The sequence below is a fragment of the Astatotilapia calliptera genome, chromosome 8, assembly GCF_900246225.1.
Source record: "Astatotilapia calliptera chromosome 8, fAstCal1.2, whole genome shotgun sequence".
Classification (NCBI taxonomy): domain Eukaryota; kingdom Metazoa; phylum Chordata; class Actinopteri; order Cichliformes; family Cichlidae; genus Astatotilapia; species Astatotilapia calliptera.
Window position 1 is genome coordinate 436,498 of NC_039309.1, and position 12,060 is coordinate 448,557.

General features: G+C 47.5%; 1 protein-coding gene and 1 pseudogene across 1 annotated transcript; both read left to right on the forward strand.

Moving 5' to 3' along the window:
• The first annotated feature begins 3,613 nt into the window (after window positions 1–3,613).
• Window positions 3,614–5,440, forward strand: LOC113027835 (cholesterol 25-hydroxylase-like protein). The gene is made up of 3 exons (XM_026177655.1): window positions 3,614–3,632; window positions 4,033–4,594; window positions 4,680–5,440. The coding sequence occupies exons 2-3, from the start codon at window positions 4,166–4,168 to the stop codon at window positions 5,010–5,012; spliced, it is 762 nt and encodes a 253-aa protein (XP_026033440.1). The 5' UTR covers window positions 3,614–3,632; window positions 4,033–4,165; the 3' UTR covers window positions 5,013–5,440.
• A 5,693-nt stretch (window positions 5,441–11,133) lies between these two features.
• Window positions 11,134–12,060, forward strand: LOC113027888 (cholesterol 25-hydroxylase-like protein; annotated as a pseudogene).

Below are 12,060 nucleotides of genomic sequence, written 5' to 3' on the forward strand. Positions count from 1 at the left end.
TGCCAATAAAAAAGCCAAGTGTAAATCTCCCTGCTGGTGAACGTTTGTCACCGAGAGATCTTTGCTCAAATAATCGTTCCCGCTAAAAAGCAGGATAAACACCTTAGTTCATAATCAGCCTCGACAGCTCAGTCTGCTTAACACAGAGCTGCAGTCAGGCTGACGGTCACAGCTGCTTCTTGTGTTTCTGCGGTTCAGCTTTGGCGGCTCTCTCTAGCTTTATGTTGAAGAAACAGCGTGAATCAGAATCAACCACCAAAAAAACAACCACTGACCAACGAAGGAAGCCGAGCGTGGAGCCCAGTATCCACCGGCTATTCAGGCATTAATGGTTGATCTGTGCCCGTCTTTGTGACGCCTCACCCCCGCAGGCTCACAGACAACAGGTGACCTGAAAACATCCTCGCACCGGACGACTCACAGCGCGACCTTCCTCAAGATGCTGCTTGAGCCAACCTATTAGAGCTCACCGTGTACACAAAGCTCCGTATCTGCAGAATACGTGGTCACAAGCAGCACTTACTGAACAACGTGGTTCATTTAGGAACCTGCAGCATCTTAACTGACAGTGACACCATTTCAAACTGACATTGAGCTTGAACCTTGTAACATCACACGCTAGCTGACGTCAGCTTGTAACGTTACGTCAATTAAAAAATAACATTAACGTGATATTATTAAAAACGTTAACAGCCTCCATGAAACCTCGTCTCCCGCCTCAAGAAGCAAACGTCCGCGCTCAGGTGTCTTGATGTCCACCATCATTGTACTCGTCCCAACACAGAAAAGCTGCGACTGGAACATGTTTGTCCTGCACCTGCTCGGGTCGCCACCAACACTCAGACTTTCAGGCTCTGAACAGAGAGCAAAGGGTGATTTAGCATCTGTGGTGACTAACGAGGAAGCTGGACACGCCTCTCCAGAAGTGGAACGCAGCCTTCACAGATGTGAAGGGAAGGCACCACGAATCATATCCCACAGCTTCACATCTGTCGGCTGCTCTCTGTTTGAGCCTGAAAGTGTTGGTATGTGACTGAACTTAAACCTACTCCGTGCCCCAAACGCTCACTAACAACCTGTTGCAAAGTTTTTCTCTGGATGAAAGTCATTTATCTGGAATACAGTGGCTTGCAAAAGTATTCGGCCCCCTTGAACTTTCCCACATTTTGTCACATTACAGCCACAAACATGAATCAATTTTGTTGGAATTCCAGGTGAAAGACCAACACAAAGTGGTGTCCACGTGAGGAGTGGACCGAAAATCAGACATGATTCCAAACATGTTTTACAAATAAATAACTGCAAAGTGGGGTGTGCGTAATTATTCAGCCCCCTGAGGCGATACTTTGCAGAACCAGCTTTTGCTGCAGTTACTGTCACAGTCCGGCGAGGGCAGACTGTATGTGTTGACAAAAGGACCCAAAACGCAGACTCCAAAAACTTTAACAAAAAACAAGCCGTTTATTGAGGCTAGCAAAAAGGTACAAACAAAAGGGCATTGGTGAAACGAAACAATAACCTAAACTGGGTGAACTAAAACTAAACATGAAAAAACCTTAAACATGGTGAACTGACATAGATTCCTGAAGTTGTGACATGGATGAGCAGACGACCTGACAAAGAACGACTGAAAGCACACGGACTAAATACACACAGGAGGATAATGAGTGACTTATGTATGTATATGTATATATTGTACTATTCTTAGTTAGTGTATTGTCTGTCTTGTCTTAATGTTGGTTTATAATGGAGCACTGTAACAAAAAATAATTTCCCCCAGGGATCAATAAAGTATTCTGATTCTGATTCTGAATGAGGGAAGTGGGAACACATGGAGAAACAGCTGACACACATGAACATAACGACGTCACCAGGAGAGAGTAACACTAAAAACATTGAACATAGGAACACAGGACTCCTTCAAAATAAAACAGGAAATATAATGAGACGCAGACCTGACAACATAAGACACACAGACATGAAACACACGAAGGGCAAGGGAGACTTCACAGGGGTTGAAAACACAAGGGGGAGCTAATAAGCAAATGAACATAGGAAACCTACTAAGGTTAAACATACACTATAAACATCAAAAGAACTAAAACTCAAAACGCTGGGTCATAAGACCCAGGATGGTGACAGTTACAGCCGACTCGAGGGAGGAAGTCAGTTATAAAAAGCTGATCGCTGGAGAGGCGCTGCTCCTATCTGATCAGATAAGGCGTGACAGGGTGGAGGTATTTACATCTGTTAATGTAAATTATAAAAATAACTTGAGTTTCAAACTACAAACTGACCCACCCTCCACCCACTGACACCACCCACTCACTTTCAGAGGAACTGAGCAGTCATCGGGGTCGATTCTGGTTCATTCTTCAGTGGCAGTGTTAGCGAGCGTCACACTTACTGACACACAGATATGTGTGTGTGTGGTTTCTGGGAATTTAGTGTGTGTGTGTGTGTGTGTGTGTGTGTGTGTGTGTGTGTGTGTGTGTGTGTGTGTGTGTGTGTGTGTGTGTGTGTGTGTGTCTGCGTGGTTTCTGGGAATTTAGTGTGTGTATTCTGTGGAGCTGCTCCTTCAGCCAGGATCAACAGAAACATCAGGAGCTCTGCAGACTTCCTCCAGACTCACACAGTCGTTTGTCCCTGATGTAAACTTTACTTCAGCTGCGTCATCCTCCCACACGTGCATGCAGCGCTTTACTTTAGCCACCAGGCCCACCCACACGGATTCCCCAGGGGAACTCCGAGGAACAACTCTGTGATTAGCAGAAAACTCCACATCACCAAATTCATCCCGACTTTATTTGGGAAGCTGTGAGTTAGTAGCTGAAACTTCATTTTTCTGTTTCGTTTCACAGAGAACGTGAATTTTAACAAGCAGCAGTTAGAAACACAATTTAAACTTTTGTCATCGCAAATGTTTTGATGTTGTGGTTTATTTTTAGAGGATTCGATGTTAAGACAAATGTCGAAGAGCTGCTCTGGTAAATCTCATTCTTCTATCGTTTATGTCGTTCAGAGCGTGAATATCTCTCTGTAGGTTTAATAATTATATCTGAATAAATTGGATTTAAAGGAAAAATACAGCAAATCCCACTGCAGGTCAGCACTATGATGACATCATTAAACAAAGCTGCATTTCATATTTGTAATATTAAACGTGTGCAGTGTTATTATCTTAAATCTAATTATTTATTCCAATATGATCATCGATCGTTAACTTTTATTTTTCAAAAGGTAAAGCCAAGAGCTTCCTAATGTTTTCATAGTGAAGATTAAATATATACGATTTTTAGCTTAATAATATTACATAATAATATTTGTGATTATGAATCCAGTACTGACTCCGCCTCCTGGTCCGCTGAAGACGCAGCGTCCAGGTGAACAGAGCATGCATCAGTGTTTGGACATGTTCTTATTTTAAACATGTAAATACTTGTTTATGTTATTTATCATGAAACATCTGTAAAAACACAAAAGATGAAGTTTGTAGAAACACGCAAACTTTTATAAAGCTTTACGGCACATTTGTGATGCCTCGCGACGCTCGACTGACACGTGACGAGAAGAGACGGCGAGGAATGTGAGCCTTCATCATCAGAGGAAACAACCTGTCGTCATCATCCTCAGTGAGTCTGAACCACTGTAAGCTCACACATTCATTTCTCATAATGCTGACACACACACACGCACGAGTACACAAGTACACACATCCTGTACTTCAGCAGAGGTACAGACTCTCACGCACCACAAAGTTGAAGCACAGCTTCTTTAATGTTCACTTAGAGCCTCAGGTGTGTGAACCTGCACGGCTCAGGTGTGGCAGCGCGGGCTAACACCGCAGCTGTAGCTAAAGGCTGCTTCAGCCCGTGTAAACATCACACACGTGCTCAACCTGCCAACAATGGAAGCAGGTGAGCGGCTCTCACAGGGACAATCCTCAGTGCACAGTGAAAGAGCCTGCTGTGGAATGTGGAAGTGGGAGTGTGGGAGTGTGGGAGGGAGGGTTTTCCATTTTCCCTCCGGCAGTAGGAAACATCCCAATAAGGACGGCAGGGCGGGTTCTTGCTGCTGACGCTGTGTGGGCGGGGCCTGCTGCCTGATTAAATGGAGCAGTGGTGATGAAGGCGAGCAGAGCTCCGACTGTGAGACAAACTGAAGGATGGCGATGCTGCTGCAGCCTCTGTGGACCTTCGTGCTGGGACACGCCCCCCTCCTGCGCTCGCCCTTCTTCCCCGTGCTCTTCTCGCTCTGCGTCTACCTGTCCTTCTGCCTGCCCTTCCTGCTGCTGGACGCGCTGTCCACCAGGTGGGCGTGGGTGCTCAGGTACAAGCTGCAGCCTCAGAGCTCCGTCAGCTGGTCGTCGGTGCGGCGCTGCCTGGCTCTGACGCTCTACAACCACCTGGTCTTCATCTTCCCGCTCACCGTGCTGCACTGGTACCTGAGGCCGGTGCACCTGACCGAGGAGGCCCCGCCCCTTCCGCGCCTGCTGGCTCAGGTGCTCGTGTGCCTGCTGCTCTTTGACTTCCAGAGCTTCGCCTGGCACCTGCTGCACCACCGAGTGCCCTGGCTCTACCGCACCTTCCACAAGGTGAGTCCCCGAGGACGATGGCGGTGGTGACGATGTCACGCCTTTGTTCTTCCTCCACCTCACGCTCTCTCTCCTCCTCCTGCAGGTGCACCACACCTACACCTCCACCTCCGCCCTCACCGCCGAGTACTCGGGCACCTGGGAGACCCTCAGCCTGGGCCTGTTCGCTGCCGCCAACCCCCTCCTGCTGGGCTGCCACCCGCTCACCGAGCTCGCCTTCTTCGTGGTCAACATCTGGCTGTCGGTGGAGGATCACTGCGGCTACGACCTGCCGTGGGCCACGCACCGCCTGGTGCCGCTGGGGCTGTACGGCGGGGCGCGCCACCACGACCTTCACCACCTCAAGTCCAAGTGCAACTTTGCGCCGTACTTCACCCACTGGGACCGCCTGGCCGGGACGCTGCAGACGCAGGACTGAGCCGCCGTGATGGCGAGGAGCTGATGTAGAGACGTTTTCTATTTATTTATTTATTCCTGTTTTTATTTATTATGCCACTTCTGAGCCCACCAATCACAGCGGGCTCTCCTCGACTCGCTGCTCCTCTCTGACGTAGAGACGGAGCAGTCGGAGCCACGAGAGCGCCGTGAGCCGTCGACGGCGTGAGCACGTTAACTGATACCGGACAGATGTGCCGATGAGGCAGCTGGCTGCGAGCGCGGGACAGACGAAAGTGAAACGAGGGACAGAGATAAGCTGGCGAGGAAGACGAGGAGTCGCGCCGCCGCTGAAGGAGAAGCGCGGCGTCAGAGGGAAACTGGAAAGTTTGATTCTGAACTGGGAAGTGAAAGTTTGAGCACTGAAGACAAAATGAAGCTAAAATAAAGTTTGTGAAGAGAAACACACAAGTCTGTTTCCTGTTTGTGTCCAAAACACACACACAGAGACACACACACACACAGACACACACACACAGACACACACACAGACACACGCAGACACACACACAGACACACACACACAGACACACACACACACACACACACACACACACCTGTGTGTCTGTGAGCTTCAGCAGGAGACAGATCGTTGGTGGAGACGATCTCTGAACGTCACGATTCAAACAGCATCTGTGAACATTCAGCAGGAATAAAGTTTATTGTTAATAATCACAATTATTCAGCACGTCGTCTGCAGAGACGTCGTCATGTTGTTTAAGTAAAAATGGAGGCAGAGCCTTCAGTTTTTAGGCCCCATCTCATCTTAATGACCTTATATTACCATACCACCCCATTTGAGCACTTTTCAGGTGTGTTGCAACAGCCCTCGAGGGCTGGAGTTTGAGACCCCTGTCCAAGAGTATTTAAAAGTAGAATGGGAGGCAGAGCCTTCAGTTTTCAGGCCCCTCTTCTGTGGAACCAGCTTCCAGTTTGGATTCAGGAGACAGACACTATCTCTACTTTCAAGATTAGGCTTCAAACTTTCCTTTTTGCTAAAGCATATAGTTAGGGCTGGACCAGGTGACCCTGAATCCTCCCTTAGTTATGCTGCAATAGGTGTAGGCTGCTGGGGGATTCCCATGATGCACTGGGTGTTTCTTCTTCACTCACTATGTGTTAACAGACCTCTCTGCACTGAATCATATCTGTTATTCGGTCTTTAAGTGACGACGTGACGAATCCTGCTTCCGGGCCCAAAGTAGTCTGCATTTAACATGGCGTTTGTGTTTTTAACATGTTTTACAGTTTCTTCTGATTGCTTAAGCACATTTATTGTAACTATTGGCTAATTTTGCCAAACTCTTCACACAAATAAGAAAACCTGTCACCCAATCATCAAAACATTGTAGTTCTCTTGCAAAAGCAAACACAGCTAGATTAACTCTACACACCTTCGTAAAAATGGTGTTTCCGTATCAAACAGTACACACAAGCCATCATCTACTAAGCACACAATGCGCCAACTGCACACTGATGGTATGAATACAAAACACATCTGGCTTTTGCTTTCTCTGTGCACAAGGTAGGCTATGTCAGTTTGAGCTCATACTTCTGTCATAGATCCATAAGCATAGAGGGATCCAAACTTCAAGTACTGGTGTTTATTCAAACACATCAAAACAAACACAAGTGTTTATTTCCAAGTATAGGATTATTTGCAATCGCCATAATGACTATATGGGTTACTTGGTCTGCAGTGAACATGCTTCCTCTGCCCCAGCATCTGGTCATCTAGCAATTCTGTAAAGTAACAATTTCAGTATTTTTACATCAATGGTATTGGTGTGTTTCTCATTAGCATACGGCAGTGCTACAAATCTTTGTGCGAAGTGACTGTACTAACTGATTCTCATTTCAAGATGTCCTTATGGTGCTTGCTACAGTGTAGCGGCTCGAGTTAGGCTGGACCCGTTGGCCAGCTACCCTCAGGGTCATTCCACGGTTGATGACATGGTCCACTATTGTAGCTCTGATGTCATCAGCACATCTATTCTTACTTTCCTACCCTTCCTCTCCCCCTCCTCATCTTCCTCTCCCCCTCCTCGTCTTCCTCTTGCTCCTCCTTGTCCTTGTCGTCCTCTTCATCCTACTTCTTCACCTCCACGTCCTCTTCCTCGGTCTCCTCTACTTCTCACTCTTCCTGCTCCCTCCATTGTACTCCGCACACACAGCTTACCTGTATTATAGTGCTTAGGCTGATTGCAAAGTGAACTAATTATCTAAAAAAGTTTTCACATGTGAAAGTGTGCCAGACAGTTGGCAAGTTAGTGTTAATGATAGCCATACATGTGTATACTTTTGCTAGGAGTGTGTTGGAAATTTGGTAATTGAGTGTTGTGCAGTGAATTGTGCTTACAGTTTTGCAAAGTGTGTGTTACAAAATTGCAAACTGAGTGCAAAGCAGTTTTTGTGCTTTTAGTTTTGCAAACTCAGTGAGTGGTTTTGCTATAAGTCTGAATAGTTTTAGAGATTGTGCTACAGGAATCACAGTTAGGGTTTAAGCATTCAGAAAAAACTGTAATGCTTTGTATCTTGTTCTATTTGATCTAAAAAAAGCCCCTAAAAACAGTCAGTGATCACTGCCGGCCTCCCTCGGCTTTTATTACCACTGTTCATTTTAAAGCTCAGTGTTTAAACCCTTACGATGTAACTCCAGCCCAGCAGCAGTATATGAATGACTAACCTCGTATTGTGGATGGATTATCTCAGTTGTTCTCCTGACTGAAGTTTGGTCCATGTACAGCATCCTGCCATGCGACTGCATTTGTCTCTAACCATCAGGAACCTTCACGTTAACTTTTATCAAGTGGAAAGAAGTTAGCGTTCATCCTCCAGCGTCACTGTTTATGCTAACATAGCTGTGTCGCTAGCTGTCACGTAGCACATCATTATATAGCAGCTAGCCCAACTTCAGTAACCCTGCAAACGTCACTGCTGTTTAGTTTTCTGTCTTCATTTATGTTGGAAGTGATAGCAGAGCTGTACGTTTGACTTTTTCAGAAATCTCTCAGTCAGAACATGCTACATTGTATTTAGATAGAAGCTAACTACCTGCTAACTTCTAACTCCGTTAAATGTCTTAAATTCCGTTTTCATGGATGCCTGGATGTTAAACTTCATTGTTACACCTGGTAAAGCAGAACGCTGATCATTTTATTACAGATGAAAGAATTTAGACAGTTTTTAACTCTCAGTGATGCCACAGTGATCGTTTGATTTATGGACCTGCAGCAGAGTTTGAGCCCAGACACGGCTAATGACGTCAGACCGGATTAATCTCCGTCTCTCTTCCACAGCATGTCTTATCCTGTCTTCCTTTTCTCACCCCGACCGATGGCCCCGCCCCTCCCTGAGCCTGAATGAGGTGCGTGCAGAGAGCCGTCACTCAGACCTGATCTCTAAACATTGAAAGAGGATTTTTTTCAATCATATCAGGCCCTTGTTTCCCTGATATGATTCACCAATAAAGGAAGAGACGGGTAAGCGCAGGAATGTGCTGCAGCATGAGTAATCGCACTGAACCGAGCGTGCTCCTCTGTGACCTGCATCGACCTGCCTGCTGTAATACTGACTCGTGAAATGTCAAAGGTCGCCCTCTGCACACGGTGACGGACCAATCAGCTGGTCAGAGGACAATGATGAGAGCGATGAAGGCGTCTGCAGAGTGACAAGCACCAGGTTACCTGACCGTGAGCATGTGTGTGTGTGTGTGTGTGTGTGTGTGTGTGTGTGTGTGTGTGTGTGTGTGTGTGAAGGTTGTGCAACTGTCTGCAGTCGTGTCTCGGCAGGCCTCTTTGTGCTTCTCTGCAGAGCACGTACGCCATTCGTCACCCATGTGGAAACTCTCTGACGACAGCTGAACGGTTGAATCTTGAATTGTTCCACTGCTCACTGCTGTCAGAGGGGGCGGGGTTTGTTAAAAGATGCCAGGTATTTTTAGCTTTTTTTCCCAGCAGGTGATCGAGCAGGTTTTTAGTGTCTCTTCTCCGTTTTTTTTTTAGCTTCTTTCCATCGTCCTTTGTCCTCGTCTTTCTCTTTGTTTCTCAACAAACTATGACAATCAGATAAGCCAATGATACATAGGAAACCTACTAAGGTTAAACATACACTATAAACATCAAAGAACTAAAACTCAAAACGCTGGTCATAAGACCAGGATGGTGACAGTTACAGCCGACTCGAGGGAGGAAGTCAGTTATAAAAAAGCTGATCGCTGGAGAGGCGCTGCTCCTATCTGATCAGATAAGGCGTGACAGGGTGGAGGTATTTACATCTGTTAATGTAAATTAAATAAAATAACTTGAGTTTCAAACTACAACTGACCCACCCTCCACCCACTGACACCACCCACTCACTTTCAGAGGAACTGAGCAGTCATCGGGGTCGATTCTGGTTCATTCTTCAGTGGCAGTGTTAGCGAGCGTCACACTTACTGACACACAGATATGTGTGTGTGTGGTTTCTGGGAATTTAGTGTGTGTGTGTGTGTGTGTGTGTGTGTGTGTGTGTGTGTGTGTGTGTGTGGTGTGTGTGTGTGTGTGTGTGTGTGTGTGTGTCTGCGTGGTTTCTGGGAATTTAGTGTGTGTATTCTGTGGAGCTGCTCCTTCAGCCAGGATCAACAGAAACATCAGGAGCTCTGCAGACTTCCTCAGACTCACACAGTCGTTTGTCCCTGATGTAAACTTTACTTCAGCTGCGTATCCTCCCACACGTGCATGCAGCGCTTTACTTTAGCCACCAGGCCACCCACACGGATTCCCAGGGGAACTCCGAGGAACAACTCTGTGATTAGCAGAAACCACATCACCAAATTCATCCCGACTTTATTTGGGAAGCTGTGAGTTAGTAGCTGAAACTTCATTTTTTCTGTTTCGTTTCACAGAGAACGTGAATTTTAACCAAGCAGCAGTTAGAAACACAATTTAAACTTTTGTCATCGCAAATGTTTTGATGTTGTGGTTTATTTTTAGAGGATTCGATGTTAAGACAAATGTCGAAGAGCTGCTCTGGTAAATCTCATTCTTCTATCGTTTATGTCGTTCAGAGCGTGAATATCTCTCTGTAGGTTTAATAATTATATCTGAATAAATTGGATTTAAAGGAAAAATACAGCAAATCCCACTGCAGGTCAGCACTATGATGACATCATTAAAAGCTGCATTTCATATTTGTAATATTAAACGTGTGCAGTGTTATTATCTTAAATCTAATTATTTTTCCAATATGATCATCGATCGTTAACTTTTATTTTTCAAAGGTAAAGCCAAGAGCTTCCTAATGTTTTCATAGTGAAGATTAAATATATACGATTTTTAGCTTATAATAATTACATAATATATTTGTGATTATGAATCCAGTACTGACTCCGCCTCCTGGTCCGCTGAAGACGCAGCGTCCAGGTGAACAGAGCATGCATAGTGTTTGGACATGTTCTTATTTTAAACATGTAAATACTTGTTTATGTATTTATCATGAAACATCTGTAAAAACACAAAAGATGAAGTTTGTAGAAACACGCAAACTTTTATAAAGCTTTACGGCACATTTGTGATGCCTCGCGACGCTCGACTGACACGTGACGAGAAGAGACGGCGAGGAATGTGAGCCTTCATCATCAGAGGAAACAACCTGTCGTCATCATCCTCAGTGAGTCTGAACCACTGTAAGCTCACACATTCATTTCTCATAATGCTGACACACACACACGCAAGAGTACACAAGTACACACATCCTGTACTTCAGCAGAGGTACAGCTCTCACGCACCACAAAGTTGAAGCACAGCTTCTTTAATGTTCACTTAGAGCCTCAGGTGTGTGAACCTGCACGGCTCAGGTGTGGCAGCGCGGGCTAACACCGCAGCTGTAGCTAAAGGCTGCTTCAGCCCGTGTAAACATCACACACGTGCTCAACCTGCCAACAATGGAAGCAGGTGAGCGGCTCTCACAGGGACAATCCTCAGTGCACAGTGAAAGAGCCTGCTGTGGAATGTGGAAGTGGGAGTGTGGAGTGTGGGAGGGAGGGTTTTCCATTTTCCTCCGGAGTAGGAAACATCCCAATAAGGACGGCAGGGCGGGTTTTTTGCTGCTGACGCTGTGTGGGCGGGGCCTGCTGCCTGATTAAATGGAGCAGTGGTGATGAAGGCGAGCAGAGCTCCGACTGTGAGACAAACTGAAGGATGGCGATGCTGCTGCAGCCTCTGTGGACCTTCGTCTGGGACACGCCCCCTCCTGCGCTCGCCCTTCTTCCCGTGCTCTTCTCGCTCTGCGTCTACTGTCCTTCTGCCTGCCCTTCCTGCTGCTGGACGCGCTGTCCACCAGGTGGGCGTGGGTGCTCAGGTACAAGCTGCAGCCTCAGAGCTCCGTCAGCTGGTCGTCGGTGCGGCGCTGCCTGGCTCTGACGCTCTACAACCACCTGGTCTTCATCTTCCCGCTCACCGTGCTGCACTGGTACCTGAGGCCGGTGCACCTGACCGAGGAGGCCCCGCCCCTTCGCGCCTGCTGGCTCAGGTGCTCGTGTGCCTGCTCGCTCTTTGACTTCCAGAGCTTCGCCTGGCACCTGCTGCACACCGAGTGCCCTGGCTCTACCGCACCTTCCACAAGGTGAGTCCCGAGGACGATGGCGGTGGTGACGATGTCACGCCTTTGTTCTTCCTCCACTCACGCTCTCTCTCCTCCTCCTGCAGGTGCACCACACCTACACCTCCACCTCCGCCCTCACCGCCGAGTACTCGGGCACCTGGGAGACCCTCAGCCTGGGCCTGTTCGCTGCCGCCAACCCCTCCTGCTGGGCTGCCACCCGCTCACCGAGCTCGCCTTCTTCGTGGTCAACATCTGGCTGTCGTGGGGATCACTGCGGCTACGACTTGCCGTGGGCCACGCACCGCCTGGTGCCGCTGGGGCTGTACGGCGGGGCGCGCCACACGACCTTCACCACCTCAAGTCCAAGTGCAACTTTGCGCCGTACTTCACCCACTGGGACCGCCTGGCCGGGACGCTGCAGACGCAGGACTGAGCCGCCGTGATGGCGA

Excerpts from the sequence above, each read along its gene's own strand:
- LOC113027835 (XM_026177655.1), top strand. The coding sequence starts at position 4,166 with ATGGCGATGCTGCTGCAGCCTCTGTGGACCTTCGTGCTGGGACACGCC. Across the intron at positions 4,595-4,679 it reads TCTACCGCACCTTCCACAAG|GTGCACCACACCTACACCTC; the intron begins GTGAGTCCCCGA and ends CTCCTCCTGCAG.